Source organism: Odocoileus virginianus, chromosome 6, assembly GCF_023699985.2.
Source record: "Odocoileus virginianus isolate 20LAN1187 ecotype Illinois chromosome 6, Ovbor_1.2, whole genome shotgun sequence".
Classification (NCBI taxonomy): Eukaryota; Metazoa; Chordata; class Mammalia; order Artiodactyla; family Cervidae; genus Odocoileus; species Odocoileus virginianus.
The window spans coordinates 73,100,237-73,119,177 of NC_069679.1; the positions used below are offsets into that span (position 1 = coordinate 73,100,237).

Here is an 18,941-nt window from a genome sequence, read left to right on the forward strand (position 1 = left end):
CCTCCATACTGTTTTCCATAGTAGCTACACCAGTTTACATTCCCACCAACAGTGCACAAGGGTTCCCTTTTCTCTGTATCCTTACCAACACTTGTTATTTCTAGTCTTCTTGATAATAGCCTTTCTAACAAGTGTGAAGTAGCATCTCATTGTGGTTTTGATTTGCATTTCCATTACTGGTATAGGGCATCTTTTCATGTACCTCTTGGCCATCTGTGTGTCTGCTTTGGAAAAATGTCTGTTTAGATCTTCTGCTCATTTTAAAATCAGGTTGTCTCATATTTTGCTATTGAGTTGTATGAGTTCTTTTTATATTTTGGAATTAGCCCCTTATCAGATACATGAACTTGCTCAGTCGTGTCCAACTCTTCGGGATTCCATGAACTGTAGTCTGTCAGGCTCCTCCATTCATGGAATTTCCCAGGCAAGAACACTGGAGTGGGTTACCATTTCCTTCTGTAGGGGATCTTGCAGACCAGGGGATCAAACCCAAATCTCCCGCTTTGCAGGCAGACTCTTTACCAGCTGAGCCATCAAGGAAGCCCATCAGATACATGATTTGGAAATATTTTCTACCATTAAGTAGGCTGCCCTTTCATTTTATTGATGGTTTGCTTCACTGTGCAGAAGCGTTTTAGTTTGATGCAGTCCTACTTTTTGATGTAGTCCTGCTTTCGTTTCTTTGCTTTTGATGTTTAGAATCAAAAAATCATTGCCAAGACCCGTGTCAAGGAGCCTGCTGCCTTTTGTTTCTTCTAGAAGTTTCATGATTTCAGGTCTTACACTTGTCTTTCATCCATTTTGAGTTAATTTTTGTGTATAATATATGGTTGTAGTCCAGTTTCATTCTTTTGCATGTGGTTGTCTGTTCTCAGTAACATTTATTTAAGAGACTATCCTATCTGCATTGTATATTCTTGGCTCCTTTGTCATGAATTAGTTGACTGCATGTGCCTGGGTTTGTTTTTGGGCTCTCTCTTCTGTTCCATTGATATGTATGTTTGTTTTTGTACCAGTGCCATACTATTTAATAGTTTTCAGTTCAGTTGCTCAGTCGTGTCCGACTCTTTGTGACCCCATGGACTGCAGCACAACAGGCCTCCCCGTCTGTCACCAACTCCCAGAGTTTACTCAAACTCATGTCCATTGAAGTTGAACCTAATTTAGGATCAGTGTTTAGGGTCAGCAAGCATTCTCTTTTTGTTACCTAGTATAACTGTTGTGCTGTTCTGATTCATTTCCTTTTTAGATGGTTTCTCCCTACTACTAGGAAATTTTTATTTAATCTTCATTATTTTAATATTTTATAGTGGTTTTTATTTGTTCAGTATTATTAACTGTACTGGATACTTAGTGAACTGGGCCCTTTCCATCTGGAAATTAGAGTCTAACTCTGGGAAATTTCTTTGTCCTATTTCTTCATTTATTTTTTATTTTTTCTCTTGTTTTCTGTTTTCCTGGAACTCCTCATTTGTAGTATTTTGAACCTGCTATATTTCTTTCTGTTCTCTCTCATTTTGTTAAACTTTCTGAGATACTTCTGGTCCTTTTATTGCCTATTTTGAGAATTAATTTCTATAGTTCTTCTGGTTCTGATCCTTTTTTATATATAGCAAATTGTTCTTGATTTACTGATACTATATCTGAAGAATTCTCTCTGAGGATACTAACTTGAGAGTTTTTTTTTTTTTTTTTTTAAGTTCTCTTCCGCTTTTTTGCATTATTGCTCTTTCTTCCAGATCCATATTCTCTTCCTTTCATTTTGGAGCCATTCCTCAAATATATTGTGATCTTTAATTGTCCATTTATACTTAAGAGAGGGAGACAGTGAAACTGATGGGGTGCTGTTTATGCATGTGGAGGGGGCTCATCAGTTGTCAGACTTTGCTGTAGGAGATAGGCCAGAGGATTGTGTGCTAATGCTAGGGGACCCTCAAACTCAGGCATTTAGAGACAGTTCAAGCCCAGGGAATGGCTGGTCGATGCTTTAGAACATGGATTTTAATTTACATCATTTTAGCCCCAAGTCTTACCTAGCCTTTTCCCCGTCATCCTTGGCATCTGAGAACCCTGACTCTCCCTGGGTTTCTGTGGGCAAGCCAGCCCCGTTTTGATCCCAGCACTCTGAACTGCAGCTCCATGTGTTAGCACTCATGTTTGTTCTTTGTCGTCCAGAGTTTAAAAACAAAGTTCTCATCTGCCAGTGGCCCCTTCTCTCTGTTGATAGTGAGTTTATGCATTTTAAAATTCCTTGTGATGACTCTGTGTCAGCTTGACTGGGCTGAAGTAAATTTCCCAGAGTTCTCTTGCTTCTGTGTTTCTGGTTAGGGTGGGTCACGGGGTGGGGGGGATTTGTATCTAACATGAAATATTTATCCCTGGATAACCAACAACTTTCTAACCATTTTCCCAGAAAAGATTATAAAGTCTCTGGTTTTTTTTTTTGGGGGGGAAATGGACGTCGTTCTCCCTAGCTGGCTCACATCTCCTCTTTGATAGTCTGTGACTGAAATTCTGAGATACAAAGCTGGCCAGTACTAATACATGGAGAAGGCAGTGGCAACCCACTCCAGTGTTCTTGCCTGGAGAATCCCAGGGACGGGGGAGCCTGGTGGGCTTCCGTCTGTGGGGTGGCACAGAGTCGGACACGACTGAAGCGACTTAGCAGCAGCAGCAGTACTAATACATCTTACGTTAGATGATTAGGAAGAAGAATCAATCAGAAATATCTGACTAATAAATATGTATATATTGAAACATTTCATAGCAAACGTTAAGGAAGAACTACTCTATCACAGCCCGTATTTCTGCAACTGGTCATGTAATTTCTTTTTTTTTTTTTGGAATCAAACCATTTTATTGAGGGGCTTCGGGGGAGGATCGAAAAGCTGGGAGGACAATGACATCGGACGTCCTTCTCCGAGCCATCTGCCCAGCTCTTCAGCTGCTGAAAGGCTGGTCATGTAATTTCAATTGGTGTTTATAACTACCTTCTTTCTCTACTTAATCCATATTCTCTTTGCTCTCAGCAAGCACCTCAGCTTGTCCAGGTTCCCTGCCTGGTGAAGTGTCCCAAACTTTCATTCTTGAAAGGTCTAAGGTATTCTCAGCCCTGCCTGGATTGAGTAATTGTAGTTTTGTCTTGACTTTAGTCATAGGACATAGAAGGTAGTAAGGAGTGTCCTGGAGCATTTCCTCCATTCCAGACATACCCTCACCCTCATTGTATAAAAAGTACCCAGTTTCCCCTTGAAAGACAGTATTACTCACCCCAGCCAGTACAGTAATAACTGCCTTCTTTGCCTGTCGATTCAGAACCCAAAGTGGCCAGATGGCAGTCTGAACTGAAACTTTAATAGAGTCATTGTTGTGTCCCCCAATAGAGGCATTCCTCCCTTTGAAACTAAGACTTCCAGGTCAGCAAAGCCTAATGTCACAGGGATAGGAAGTCAATATATTGCTGAAACTGAATTTATTACTCATTTATTTCCCTAACAAATGAAAGAAAAACCCTTCTATTTCTCTTTAGAGTTATGAAAGGCATTACTGTCACCTCAGCCAGAAACCTTGGAACCATCCTAGTTCTTCCTTTTCCAGTATTTTAAATTGCACCTGTTAGAAAATTTATCAGCTTTACCATCCTTCACATTTCTCACTTTTATCTCTCCTTTTCATCCTCATAGCAGTTACCGTCTTAGAACAGACTTCACCTTCACTTAGACTGTAGAGACAGTTTACCGTCAACTTTTCCCACTTATCCATCTGTTACTTTTCTGCTGGAGCAATCTTTTAAAAATAAGATATTTAGTGTCTCTGAGTGCTTAAGGTAATTTCTAACTCTTTTTGCAAGCGCAGTCACTTCAATCATGTCCAACTCTGTGACCCCATGGACACTGCAGTCCACGAGGATTCTTGCATGGCAAGAATACTGGAGTGGATTGCCATTTCCTCCTCCAGGGATCTTCCTGCATCTCTTATGTCTCCTACATTGGCAGGCAGGTTCTTTAGCACCCACGCCACCTGGGAAGCCCTCTAACTCCTAACCCAGCTGAATTAATTAGTCTGTTACAATAGAGATCCAAAGTCACATGGCTTTAACAAGTTGGAGGTTTGTTCTCTTTTAGGACTTACATGGTGACTCTAGTGTCAAGAATCCAGATTCCTTCTCATTTGTTACTTTACCATCTCTTAGTATGTGGTCCATATCTACATGGTTCAGGATGCCTCACCACCGTATGACAGCCAGCATGAAAAAGAGAATATGGTGAAGAGAAGACTGTTTTTCCCTTTAAGTTTACCACCCAGAAGGATGTGTAAATCATTTTCACTCTCAGCTCATTGGCCAGAACATGGCTGCAAGTTCTCCCTGCAAGAGAGTTTGGGAAAGAGAGTCTTTAGTCTGGCTATCCTTATGTCTTGCTAAAAATGGAGAGGTTCCATTAGAGTAGGAAGAATGGAAATGCGTATTGGAGGAGTACCGGTAGTCTGTGGCCCCGAGGTGCACAGGATCTCCTGGAAGCTGGCCCTGGCCTGTCTCTTTGCCTTATCTCTCAGTGTGCTGCTTTCCTGCTCCTTCTCTCCCGGCTCTCCTAGACTTCGTCTCCTCTTCCTTCAGCCGTGCCAGACTATTTGCACTTCCAAACGTGCTGTGCTGGTATGTTTCTCTGCTTTTCCTCATAGTGCTTCCTTAGCCTGGGATGTCCTTGCCACCCACTTGCATCATCTCCAGTCCTCTCTGTTAACCTGGTCTCTGAGAATTTGTTTCTCAAGAGTTAACTAAAGCATCTTCTGTTATAGAAAGCCTTTATTGGATAGCACTACCTTCACTCTCGTAGAATTGACCATTCTCTCCTCTCTTGTCCTTATTAAATGCAGATAGATGTTAGTCATTGCATCTTTTGTCAGTTATTTACACTTAGATTCTGTCTCTTTGGTTGTAATCCCTTTGAGGACAAAGAACACATTTTATTCTTGTATCTCTTGGACTTAGCGTAGTACTTGAAGAGGATATATGCTAAATATTTATCAAATGTGCAAGTGGGTCCATAGCAGAATATCTTGGTCCAGATTTTTAAATGTTGGGGCATGCTTTTAGGACATAGCTGGCTGCTGTTTTTAAACTTTTGTCAGTCAAGATGATAATGTTAGCTCCAACAGTATTTATACTCATCCTATGTTACGTTGCTAATTGTTTCATTTTTAGTTTTTAGTTATAATTTAACTAAAAGTACTCTCAGAATTAGCTATGGGACTTTTTTTTTTCCCCTGTTTGAAATGAGTGGACTTTTCTGTCTATTAAGGTACAATATTAATCATTGCTTTTTAACAATTCAGTATATCAGTGACTTGCTGCAGGAGATTTGTCCTAAGACCTTCTGAGCTCTGCCACCTTAACATTAATGGTTCTAAGATATTGGTATCTCAGGATTTGTTTAATGACTAACAGTCATTTTTGTAAAAAAAATTCTAAGGCAAGATTGCCTTAAATATTTTTACATGGAAAAAAATTTTTTTTCACTTTACTGTCTTGAGTAATATCTTTTGTTTTACTTGTAGATTTGATGGTCCTCGAAGATTTGAGGATTTAGGGTCAAGGTGTGAAGGACCGAGACCCAAAGGGCCTCGTTTTGAAGGAAATCGTCCCGATGGGCCAAGACCCAGATATGAAGGTCACCCAGCAGAGGGCACTAAAAGCAAATGGGGAATGATTCCCCGGGGGCCAGCATCTCAGTTCTATATTACCCCCAATACATCCCTCAGTCCTCGACAGAGTGGACCACAGTGGAAAGGCCCCAAACCAACTTTTGGACAGCAACATCAGCAGCAGCCTAAGTCACAAGCAGAACCAGGAAACAAAGAACCATTAGCAGACACCAGTAGTAACCAGCAGAAGAATTTTAAAATGCAATCAGCTACATTTCCCATTGCTGCAGATGTAAAGGATGCGAAGGTGGCTCAGTCAAATGAGAATCTAAGCGACTCTCAGCAAGAGCCACCTAAAAGCGAAGTCTCGGAAGGGCCCATAGAGCCTTCTGATTGGGACCAGAATTCTCAAAGTATGGAGACTCAAATGGACAAAGCCCAAGCTGTTACTCAGCCTGTACCCCTTGCAAATAAAGCTGTACCTTCTCAATCTACTTTTCCCTCAAAAACAGGGGGGATGGAGGGAGGAACAGCAGTAGCAACATCATCATCACTAACTGCAGATAATGATTTTAAACCTTTGGGTATTGGTCTGCCCCATTCAGAAAACAACCAAGATAAAGGGCTACCTCGGCCAGATAACAGAGACAATAGGTTAGAAGGCAATCAAGGCAGCAGCTCATCTTACAGAGGTCCTGGGCAAAGCAGAATGGAAGACACACGGGATAAAGGACTAGTCAGTAGAGATCGAGGCCAGGCAATCAGCCACGGCCCAGGGTTGGTCAAGCAAGAAGACTTCCGTGATAAAATGATGGGTAGAAGAGAAGACAGTCGAGAGAAGATGAGTAGAGGAGAAGGTAGCCGGGACAGAGGGCTGGTGAGGCCAGGAAGCAGTCGGGAGAAAGTGCCAGGTGGTCTGCAAGGCAGCCAGGACAGAGGTAGAGCTGGCAGCCGGGAAAGGGGACCACCCCGGAGGGCTGGCAGTCAGGAGAGAGGACCCCCTCGAAGACCTGGGAGTAGAGAGAGAGTGCCACCCCGAAGAGCTGGGAGCAGGGAGAGGGGACTACCTCGAGGGCCTGGTGGTCGGGAGAGGGGTCTGGGAAGACCAGAATTTGGTCGTGACAGAGGTCCATTTAGACCAGAACCAGGAGATGGTGGGGAAAAAATGTATCCGTATCACCGAGATGAGCCTCCTAGGGCTCCTTGGAACCACGGAGAAGAGAGAGGGCATGAAGAGTTCCCGTTAGATGGTAGAAATGCTCCAATGGAACGAGAAAGACTTGATGATTGGGATAGAGAGAGATATTGGAGAGAATGTGAACATGACTATCAAGATGATACTCTAGATCCGTATAACAGAGAGGACAGGTTTTCAGCCCCATCTCGATCTCATGATGGAGATAGACGAGGCCCTTGGTGGGATGATTGGGAGAGAGATCAGGATATGGACGAGGACTACAACAGGGAAATGGACAGGGACATGGACAGGGATGTGGACCGCATCGGAAGACCTATGGATATGTATGATAGAAATTTGGATAATGAGTGGGACAGAGATTATGGGAGACCACTGGATGAACAAGAATCGCAGTTTCGTGAACGAGATATTCCATCTCTTCCACCTTTACCACCCCTCCCACCTCTCCCACCTATGGATAGATACCGGGATGATAGATGGAGAGAAGAAAGAAACCGAGACCATGGGTATGATCGAGATTTCCGTGATAGGGGTGAGTTGAGGATCCGAGAGTATCCAGAAAGAGGAGATACCTGGCGGGAAAAGCGAGATTATATTCCTGACAGAATGGACTGGGAAAGAGAACGATTGTCAGACAGATGGTACCCATCTGATGTGGATAGACATTCCCCCATGGCGGAACATATGCCCTCACATCATTCTTCTGAAATGATGGGGTCGGATGCAAACTTAGACTCTGACCAAGGCCTTGGAGGGGTAATGGTTCTCAGTCAGAGGCAGCATGAAATCATTCTGAAAGCTGCACAAGAACTGAAAATGCTTCGGTAAGTTGACTACTTAAGATCATTTCTTCTAGAACAAGCCACATGCATACTGCTCTTTTTAAAACGATGTGATATATTTGAATGGAATCATTTTACTTCAAGTCCTAACCACATTATTTTAATTTCTAGTCATTGAGTGCTGTTTTAGGGTAGGATGGGTATTTAGGAACTGTGTTAATTATAAACTTATGTTCTGAAAAAGGAAAATTTGGTAGCCATTCTTGACTTTTATAGATATGTTGCTGACATGTCATGCCTGTGATTATGTCAAGTTCAGACTTCAACTCTCTGGTACTCTGGGTTTCACAGAGCTCATATGTAAAATCCTTTATTTCCCCCTCTTTGTTACTAGATCTGATAGACTTCATATTCACTAATCTTTGGTATAACTTCAGAAAGTGGTGGAAGGGTTTATATTTTTTCTCTTTGAAGCTAAGAATGGTTTACCTGGAAGCAGCCTCAGATTTGTCTAACCATTGATTCTTTTGGGAATGTTTTATCTTTCATTATAACCAGAAGCAGCTATCTCTGCTTGAGGTTGTTGCTTGTTTCTATATAATCAAATATTTTCTTTGTGAAATGGAGAATAGAACTTAGATTTCTTGATTAACAATCACCTGTGTATAGGTATCTACGTAGCACTTCCCATTAGTAGCAGTAACGATAAAGGTTAACATTTACTGCACATTTGCTATATACCAGGGACTGTACTAAGTGCTTTGTATGTGTTGATTCATGTAATCCGTATACCAGCTATATCTTGAGAGTAGAATTTAGGAGTCACTGACAGATTACAATGAGAAATTACTTTTTGAATAATTTCTTAGGAATTAGCAAAGTTTTGCAAAAATAAACTAATGGTTAGTTTTTTATATATTCTAGTGTATTGTGTTTCTTTCATTTTTCAATTCTGGTCTATATTTGTGGATTATGCCAATTAAAATTATAGCTGAAGCTTTATGACTGGGAAAGTATGATGAGGAAAAATACATATAAAATGAAAGATGCCTCAGGCAACACAACAAATTTCTGTGGTCTACAGAAGACACGCTTTAAGGGATTTGACTTCCAGATTGCTCATGAAGATGTAGAAAGCATGTTATGGAACACTTAGCTACTACTATTTTCACTTTTGAATTATGGATACCTTTAACACCTACTGTGTGCTGGTACTGTACTGATAATTTACTATGTTACTGTCTCAATCCTCCTTTTTCAAATCCTTATCTCAAAGGACTGCAAAGATAAGTAGTAGTATTCTCACTTCACTAAGACTCAAGAGAGTACCACTTGGCTACTAGAATTGGTAAACCTAGAATTTGAAGTCTGTCCAACTCTAAAGTCTTTTTTATTTATGGAGAACACTAAGCTGATTGATGTTACTAAGCTACCAAGGTTTCTTTCCTTTTTGAAATTTCCTTTTCATCCATTATTGCTTTGTATAGAAGTGCTGGATAAGAGTTACTTCATCATTCCTTTTAAAAAGCTCTTTCTAGGCCACATAATTAAACAAAATATGTGAAGTGATGGACAATAATGGTCACAGTTGAATACAAGTCAGCCATGTTGTGTCAGGAAAGTCATAATATGAGTTACATGAGGCAGGAAGTCATCTTTTTCTTACATTTGACCCTTACTTTTTGTTCACTTGGGTCATTACACTTTGAAAAATGGTAGGAAGAAAATTGTAAAAGGTCTAAAGAGGTTGTGGTAGGTGTTGTATGTGTTCATTGTGGGTGTAAGACAAAGTGAAAGGAATTTGACCAGCCATTTAAAGAGAATCTTGAAGAGTTACCTATTACTCTTTAGGAACATGAAGTGTTGTTTTTAAAGGTATAGGCTAACGGTTATTCTCACCATATACAAGAGGGGCCTTAAACTAAAATGCCCACAAGAACCAGACAGGTAACTAAAATGAGTGAAAGTGGGCCAGTATAACTCTACTGAGTGTGAGGATTGTAGCAAAATTCTTCATCTAAGGAGGGCAGCCACCACTCCACTGAGCTGATTGCTTGCATGTGGGAATGTAGGCCCAGTGCTTCCAAATTGCTTTAAAATTTGAATTTATATCGAAAAATATGTATTTTTTTGCTTTGTAAATAGTTTCAACTAGCACAGATTTTTAAAACTGATAATGAAAGCCAAATTGTAAAAAGCCTTTTTGTGTATTCATATATATCTAAATACATTTGGCCCATGTGCCACCATTTTTTCAACCACTTACCTAAAGACTATTGAACCAAAAAAAATCAGCAAGAGATTTTGGTTGGATGAATGAAAAACATGACAAGTAGGTGAGATACTAAAATAGACTAAAGAGGCAGGTTCTAGAATTGATCCCTTCTGGGTCTTCAGTAACTTATCATTATTTATAGGTTGTAGATGACTGATAAGTTAGCTCGTAAAGACAAAAAAGTACTACCCTGGAGATGTTTTATGGGTACTGTAGAGAGTTTGAAACAAGGTTTTTAGTTTTCCTTTTTTGTTTTTTGATATTAATTATGGTTACTTAGGAATGGAGAACACATGCCTTAAATACAATGGTAATTTTATTTGTTTACAGAGAGCAGAAAGAACAGCTTCAAAAGATGAAAGACTATGGTTCTGAGCCACAAATGCCTGACCATCTACCACCCCAGGATTCAAGATTGCAGAATACACCTTCAAGACCTGGATTGTATCCGGTATGAGAAAATAATATACTCAGAAAAATGAAATGATTCTTACTTTGTATGTTTGTGTGTCGTTTGATTTTTTTTGTTGGTATTGTTTTACAATAAATATAATTTTCCTCTGTAAAAAATGAAAAGTTTGGAAAAGTGAAAAACACTAATGGTAATGGACCTTTGAGAATGTTACAAGTATGGTCGCAAGTGTGACAGAATTGCTTTTCCCCTTACAGTTTAAGTACACCAAGCACATCCGAACTGTGTATATGGCTCTGTGTTCATAAAACTGTAGAATTTTCTTGGTAATCCTTCTTGTTCAAATAGTCCTGTTTTTCATCTGGACAGTGCAGGGATTCCCTGGGAGCCCTGCTCATGTGAGCTTCCTAGTCTCCCTACCTCTTCAGACTACTAGTCCTTAGCTAAGGGAAGGGATCGAACATGATGCCCCAATTCAGGCAGTGAAGTTATGTTAAAGACTCATGTGATTACGTTCTCTGCCAGAACCCTTATTGTCCTGTGTTTTGATTGTCTGTTTTCTTGTCTGTCTTGCCTTCTGTCTTATTTTGCCTATTCTTTATAAGGATAGGAACTATGTTTTTTATATTTGTATCTCTTAGCAAACAGTAGAAACTCTAGATTATAAATCCACGTTTCTGCTTTATTTACTTGATATAAATCATAAGCATTTTAATGTTTTGCTACATGCTTTATATTTTTGATGCATAATAGTTTATTAAAACTATTCTGTTTCTGTTAGACCTTTGTTTCTACTCTTTTACTAATGCAATGTTAATGAATGTCTTTGTATCAGATTCATAATAGTTTTAGTATTTTTTTATTGAAGTATAGTTGATTTACAATCTTGTGTTAATTTATGCTGTATAGCAAAGTGATTCGTATATATATGTATGTATATATGTGTATATAAATGTATACACATATATACATACATTTTACAATTTTCTTTTGTGTTGTGGTTTGTCCCGGGATATTGAGTAGTTCTCTGTGCTGTCCAGTAGTACCTTGCTGTTTACCCATTCTATATATAAGTTTACATCTGCATTCTTTGTTTCTACAAACCACAATGCATTATGCTTCAAATTCTTATTTTAGGTATCTTCTTAAAAGTACTTTTAAATTCCTAAAGTGGATCCTTTTAATGACTAAAGAACAAGGACACGTTTAATGATTCCTGTAATGTAGCCAACAGCTCTCTAAAGCTATGTTGTAGCCTTGCAATCATCAGCTACTTAATATTTTTGGTAGATTGAATGGTTTAATAAAATGTTACAATATGTTTGGTAGTTTTGATAATTAGTGAACATAAATATTATCCAATATTTGTCAATTTTGTTTTTTTTTTTTTTTTTTTAAACTAGCTTTTAGCTTTGTTGATTTTTGCTATGGTCTCTCTAGTTACTTTTGCATTTATTTCTGCCCTAATTTTTAAGATTTCTTTCCTTTTACTAACCCTGGGGTTCTTCATTTCTTCCTTCTCTAGTTGCTTTAGGTGTAGAGTTAGGTTATTTATTTGACTTTTTTCTTGTTTAAGCCATCTGGTCCTGGGCTTTTGTTTCCTGGAAGATTTCTGATTACAGTTTCGATTTCCTTGCTTGTGATGGGTCTGTTAAGATCGTCTATTTCTTTCTGGTTCAGTTTTGGAAAGTTATACTTTTCTAAGAATTTGTCTATTTCTTCCAAGTTGTCCATTTTATTGGCATAGAGCTGCTGGTGGTAGTCTTTTATGATCCTTTGTATTTCAGTGTTGTCTGTCGTGATCTCTCCATTTTCATTTCTAATTTTGTTAATTTGGTTCTCCCTTTGTTTCTTAATGAGTCTTGCTAACGGTTTGTCAATTTTGTTTATTTTTTCAAAAAACCAGCTTTTAGCTTTGTTGATTTTTGCTATCGTCTCTTTAGTTTCTTTTGCATTTATTTCTGAATAGTTCTCTGTGCTGCACAGTAGTACCTTGTTGTTTACCCATCCTATGTATATATTAGTTTATATCTGCATTTTTTTTTTCTGCAAACCACAATGCATTATGCTTCAAATTCTTATTTTAGGTATCTTCTTAAAAGTACTTTTAAATTCCTAAAGTGGATCCTTTTAATAACTAAAGAACAAGGACATGTTTAATGATTCCTGTAATGTAGCCAACAGCTCTCTAAAGCTATGTTGTAGCCTTGCAATCATCAGCTACTTAATATTTTTGGTAGATTGAATGGTTTAATAAAATGTTACAATATGTTTGGTAGTTTTGATAATTAGTGAACATAAATATTTTCCAATATTTGTTAATTACATTTCTTGTAAAAAAAAAATCCTGTTTTTGTTATCTATTTGACTCCTCAGGTTTTTCTTATGAATTTATGGTATAGATATTAATCCTTTCTAATGTAAATGCTGTAGGGGTATTTTGCTTTTCACACATGTATGTGTTGCTATCACTAGGTACTATGAAGAAAACACTTTTTACTTATAGTCCAGAGTTCCTAAGATATGCACAGCATGTCTGGACAGCTGTGCTCCGGATAGAGGAGCTTTGTCATATAAAGGCATTTTCTAACACAGTTTAAAGTGCCATAATCTAAAATTTATCTTTAGGTAGTAGTTGTTTGTCTTTAACTCTAGCCTGTATTGGCCTCTTGTTAAATAATATTCCTAACATATTAGCCAAAATGTAATTTTGCTACTCAGAATGTTTGTTTTTAAAGCCCAGCCTGTGTATGAGTAAATATGTAAGTAATGTGCATTATTGACTTTCCAAGGCCTGAAGTAACTGTCAGTGTGTTTGTCAATAGAACAAACAAAGCAGAAACACATAACTAAATGGATAAAGAGTATTTAAATCAGAGATTACTTGCAAAAATTAAAATAAAATTTGACAGTTGGGTTTCAGTATTAAGCAGATAGGACCTGTCTGCCCAGAGATTCTACTATTTCCATAATACACATTTCATTTGACATCCGGTGCTTGTCAGAATACTCAATGTCCGTTTGGTTTCTTTGTTTTGTCATTTTCCGTCACTGATGTCGTGTGTTGCCACAGGCAGCTGTTGTCAACCAGGTGAACTGGATAGAAGTGAGGGAGCTAGCTAGAGTTTGTTTCTCTCACTGGAAGTTCACTATTTTTGTGGAGGAGATAGGTCACTAGAGTGGAAAGAGAGTTTATAGCAGAGATTCTTAAACCAACTGGTGAATATGAGAATTACACATAGAGGTTTAGTTTTGTTTGTTTTAAACCAATGCCAGAACCTCTCTCACAGAAATTCAGTAGGTTTGAGGTCAGCCAATTCAAATTGACTACCATCCTAAATTTTCTGGAAGAAGAAAAAGAGGGTGGTTCATTGCAGAGGGAGAGAGAAGGGTTTTAAGGGCAGTTTTTTTTTTTCCCCCTGTTTTTAAAACCAACCTAATTGAGGTATAATTTACATACATCTAATTTGCCCATTTTAAAGTGTGTAATTCAGTGATACTTAGTAGATTTACTAAGTTGTGCAGCCATCACCATAATCCAGTTGTATAACATTTTCATCACCCCAGTAAAATCCCTTGTGCTAGTTTGCAGTTAATCCTCATTCCTACCCCAGGTCCCAGGTGAGAGCTAATCTACCTTTTCCAAAGTGGCTGCGCCATTTTACATTCTTACCGAAAGTCCTAAGTATCTTCGTGTTTCTTTACATCCTTGCCATCATTTGTTATTGCCTGTTTTATCAATTGTAGCCATTCTGTTGGGTATGAAATAGTACTTCATTGTGGTTTTAATTTGCATTTCTCTAATGACTAATGATGTTAAATTAAGCATATTTTCATGGGCATATTGGCCATTCATACATCTTCTTCGGAAAAATATATGCAAATCTTATGGTCATATTTTTTTATTGTCTTATAAAAGATTTTTATATTCTCAATATAAAAATATTCTCCTTTATCAGATATGTGATTTGCATACAGTGTCTCCCTGATGATGTATTTTAAAGTACAGAAAGTTTTGAAGTTTGAATAAGTTCAATGGAGTGAGAACCAGATTTCTACTGATATGTGAACGTATGGTGGTATGCTCCTTCATTGAGCCATTTACCCTGTTCTCCAGCCTCCAGGGTCCTACAGACCACCGCCTCCTATGGGTAAGCCACCAGGTTCAATTGTAAGACCGCCTGCTCCACCAGCAAGATCATCTGTTCCTGTGACAAGGCCACCTATCCCAATACCGCCACCGCCACCCCCGCCTCCTCCGCCACCACCTCCTCCTCCAGTGATAAAGCCACAGACTTCAGCTGTGGAACAAGAACGCTGGGATGAAGATTCTTTCTATGGCCTCTGGGATACAAATGATGAGCAGGGACTGAATTCGGAATTTAAATCTGAACCTGCAGCAATGCCATCTGCTCCAGTGTTACCACCCCCACCTGTTCACCCTTCCATCCCGCCTCCTGGCCCAATGCCTATGGGTATGCCACCCATGTCCAAACCACCACCAGTGCAGCAGACTGTTGATTATGGCCATGGCCGAGGTAAGTAAAAATGGCAAACTTGTATTTGGGATTCTAGAGGAATTGTTAGCTTCGACTTTGGCTTCCTTAAGCTTCACTCTTAAGGTGCTTTTATCCTTGTTTTTGTTTACCAGACATATCCACTAATAAAGTTGAACAGATACCCTATGGAGAAAGAATAACTCTGCGTCCAGATCCACTACCTGAAAGATCATCTTTTGAAACAGGTAGAGGTCCCAGGGAGATCAGTATTTTTTAACCTTTTTGGACCTATTTATCATATGATTTTCCTTTTGGTAAGATTATCTGGGCCTCTCTTTAGTATAGCTAAAGGATTCATAAGTTGAATTTAGGGCAACAATTTATATTAGTTCTAACTTTAGATTTGTACTTTTCTGCTTTTATTTCAGAAAAAAGGCATGTAGTTCTTAACTTTAATTGTTTTTCCAGAGCATGCAGGTCAACGAGATCGTTATGATAGAGAGAGAGATCGTGAGCCTTATTTTGATCGTCAAAGCAATGTCATGGCAGATCATCGAGATTTCAAAAGGGATCGGGAGACACATAGAGATCGAGACCGGGATCGTGGTGTTATTGACTATGACCGGGATCGGTTTGACAGAGAACGCCGACCTAGAGATGATAGGTATGCCAAAATATCTTTGTTGGGTGTGCAAATTACTATATACTTAAGTTCAGCAAAAGTAAGTGTAGTTAAGGGAAATTTAGTAAATGATGTATTTTTCTCATGCATGTGTATGTATAATTTGGAGAGGGAAGAGTACCAATTTTCAGGAGACTTGATTCTTTAGTTTTGCAAGCTTGAATTTCAGAGAGTTAAATGGGAGATGGAGAAAGGAAAGAGTATTGTCAACAAAGCTGTAGTCTTTCCTTAGTTAATAGGCAAACAATTATTGCTGTTGTGAGCTCTGTGGATGTGTGTATGCAAGGCAGATCTAAATGGAAAAGCAAAATAAAAATACAAATATTGACTATGAATGGCAACTACCCATAGAGAAAATTGGGTATATAGTGGTGTTGCGTTATAAGAGACCGCCATATGTTTTTTATTTACCAAAGCACTTCCTGTTAAACTTTCTAGGACTCAGTCATATCGAGACAAAAAAGACCATTCCTCATCCAGAAGAGGAGGGTTTGATAGGCCTTCCTATGATCGCAAGTCTGACCGACCAGCCTATGAAGGACCATCCATGTTTGGAGGTAGATTAGTGCCTTACTAATGATAAAGATGCTGAGAATTGAAAACTGCAGGAGATGCTTTTGATTGTAGCTGTGGGTTTAAACTTTCAGAGTGAAATACACTCACAGATTTCTTAGAGATGGCAAAAGTATCACCAAAAAGAGTCATGTAATTGATGAAATAAAATGTAAATTGCTTTTTTTACATTATTAAAGAAATTTTGGAAGACAGAAACAAAATCACTTATAATCCTACCACCTACCTACCATACCACAGCCATTGTAATTTTGTATATTTCCTCTCATTCTCTCTTCACATACATATTAATGAAGTTGTAAAGAAAGTCTTCATACAGTTTCTTTATTGTGCCTATTCTCATTGATACTATATACATTTTTCTGTATGTAAATCTATTATATTAATGGCTCTATGATAGTTCATAAAGTGAATAAGATGTAAGACTTTATTTTTGAACACTTAGATTGCTTTTAGTTTTTCACTGTTATAAATTAGACTTATTTAAACTAGAAATTCATACCTATTTATATGAATAAGTTTTCCTAAGCTGGTGACTCGTTCTCATATATATATATTAGGAGGAGTGGAGAGCATTAAAATTTTATAAATAGTTTTCTTGTTCAACTGCTGGCATCCTAGGAGAACGAAGAAGTTACCCAGAGGAGCGAATGCCCCTGCCAGCTCCTTCAATAAGCCACCAGCCACCTCCAGCTCCACGGGTTGAGAAGAAACCCGAATCTAAGAATGTGGATGATATTCTGAAACCACCTGGCCGAGAGAGCAGACCTGAGAGAGTGAGTCCTATGTGATTGACTAGTTTTATTGCAAATCAGAAGGTGATAAGAGATCTTTTTAGTATCCTGAACGGAATTTCTATACTTTTCTGTGACATGGCATTTTTTTTTAAATTTTTCAAAATTTATTTTATTGGAGTATAGTTGATATGCAAGGTTGTGTTAATTTCTTCTGTATAGCAAAGTGATTCAGTTACATGTCTAGATACATATTTTCATATTCTTTTCCATTATGGTTTAATCACAGGATATTGAACATAGTCCTCTGTGCTATACAGTAGGACCTTATTGTTTATCTCGTCTATATATAATAGTTTGCATCTGCTAATCCCAGACTTCAAGCTATCTTCCCCCATTCCCTACCTTGGCAACCACAGGTCTGTTCTCTATGTATGTGTGTCTGTTTCTGTACTGTAGGTAAATTCATTTGTGTCATATTTTAGATGCCACACATAAGTCATATAATAATGATATTTCTTTCTGTTTCTGACTTCACTTAGTAATAGTCTCTAGGTCCATCCATGGCGTCATTTCATTTTTCATAGCTGAGTAGTGCTCCGTTGTGTGTATGTATCTTCTTTATCCATCCATCCATCAGTTAACATTTAGGTTGTTGCCATGTGTGACATAGTATTAACATCAGATTCAGGGACTCTTGCCATCTCCAAATCATCGTAAAATCTCATGAACTGCCTACCCTTTAGAATCTAAGAAATTAGAGCTTAATTGCTTGGCAAAAAGAAAGTGTTGATTATCCTCTAATTAAAAAAATTTTTTAAGTGTTGAAAATTATAAAAAATAATTAAGAACTCAATTAATTGCACTTTGAAGAAGGGAAAAGAGGATTTGGTCTTACGGCATGTGGAACTTAAAAGGAAGAATTAGGAGAACTTGGTTAGTTTAGACTTACTTTCCTGGTGACCTCCGTATATATATATAGGTACATATATATATATATATATATATATATACACACACACACACACATTCTTACATTTATCCTGTGTTGCAAAATAATTAGATTCCATTTACATAAACTGATACTGGGATTTCTATCAGAGGTTTGACTCCAGGCATGTATGTATGTCACTGTTTTAAAGTCTATTTTATCTGTTATTGGTATAGTTACTGCAGCTTTCCTGTGGTTGCTGATACCTTTTTCCATCCTTTTAATTTAAATCTGTTTGTGTCTTTCAATCTGAGATATGTTCCTTATAGATAGCATATAGTTTAGATCATGTTTTTTAGCAGTCTGATAATTTTTGCTTCTTAATTGGATTGCTTAAATCCATTCATGTGTAATGTTATTCATGTAGATGGCTCAAGTGCCCTGTGGTTAGGATTCAGTGATTTTGACTGCTGTGGCCCAGGTTCAGTCCCTGGTTGGGGAACTGAGGTCCTGCAAGCCACATGGCAGGGCCACCAAAAAATAGAGATATGGATGGCTTAATTCCATTCCTGGCTTGCTCAGCTGTATTGAAATACAGTTGGTTTTTGTATATTGATTGTATATTGCTCAACATTGTTGAACTCATTTGTTGGTTCTGATAGATTTTTAGTGGATTCCTTGGAAGTTTTCCTGTATGTGAGATGATATAATCTTGCAGATGGAGATAATTTTACTTCTTACTTTTCAGTCTGGATGCCTCTTTTCTTTTTCTTGCCTAGTTGTTCAGAGTTGAATCGATATGGTAAGAGTGGGCATTCCTGTTTTATTCCTGAACTTAGAAGGAAAATTTTCAGTCTTTCACCATTAAGTACTCTGCTAGCTGTGCATTTTCATTTGATGTCCTTTATCAAGTTGAGGAGGTTCCCTTCCATTTCTAATTTGGTAAATGTTCTTATCGTGAAAGGATGTTGGATTTTGTTAAACGCTTTCTCTGCATTGGGATTTTTTTGCTTTTTATTGTATTGATATAATGTATTGTTACATTAACAGATTTTAGATATTAATTGGTATCTCTAGGATAAATCCTACTTGGTCATGTTGTGTAATTCTTTTTATATGTTGCTGGATTCAATTTGGTAATATTTTGTTGTGAAGTTTTATATCCATATTTATAAGAGATACCTGATTTTCTTGTGATGTCTTTGTCTGGTT

At 38.0% G+C, this 18,941-nt stretch overlaps 1 protein-coding gene across 2 annotated transcripts in view; it reads left to right on the forward strand.

The window, feature by feature from the left end:
- YLPM1 (YLP motif containing 1) overlaps positions 1-18,941 on the forward strand; it is a 63,386-nt gene that overhangs the window by 26,080 nt on the left and 18,365 nt on the right. For both annotated transcript variants that reach the window (XM_070469634.1, XM_020906909.2), the window contains exons 5-11: positions 5,557-7,665; positions 10,229-10,349; positions 14,428-14,848; positions 14,962-15,054; positions 15,278-15,473; positions 15,930-16,048; positions 16,686-16,840. In XM_070469634.1, coding sequence (XP_070325735.1) covers positions 5,557-7,665; positions 10,229-10,349; positions 14,428-14,848; positions 14,962-15,054; positions 15,278-15,473; positions 15,930-16,048; positions 16,686-16,840 — 3,214 coding nt within the window. The remainder of the gene's footprint in view (positions 1-5,556; positions 7,666-10,228; positions 10,350-14,427; positions 14,849-14,961; positions 15,055-15,277; positions 15,474-15,929; positions 16,049-16,685; positions 16,841-18,941) is intronic.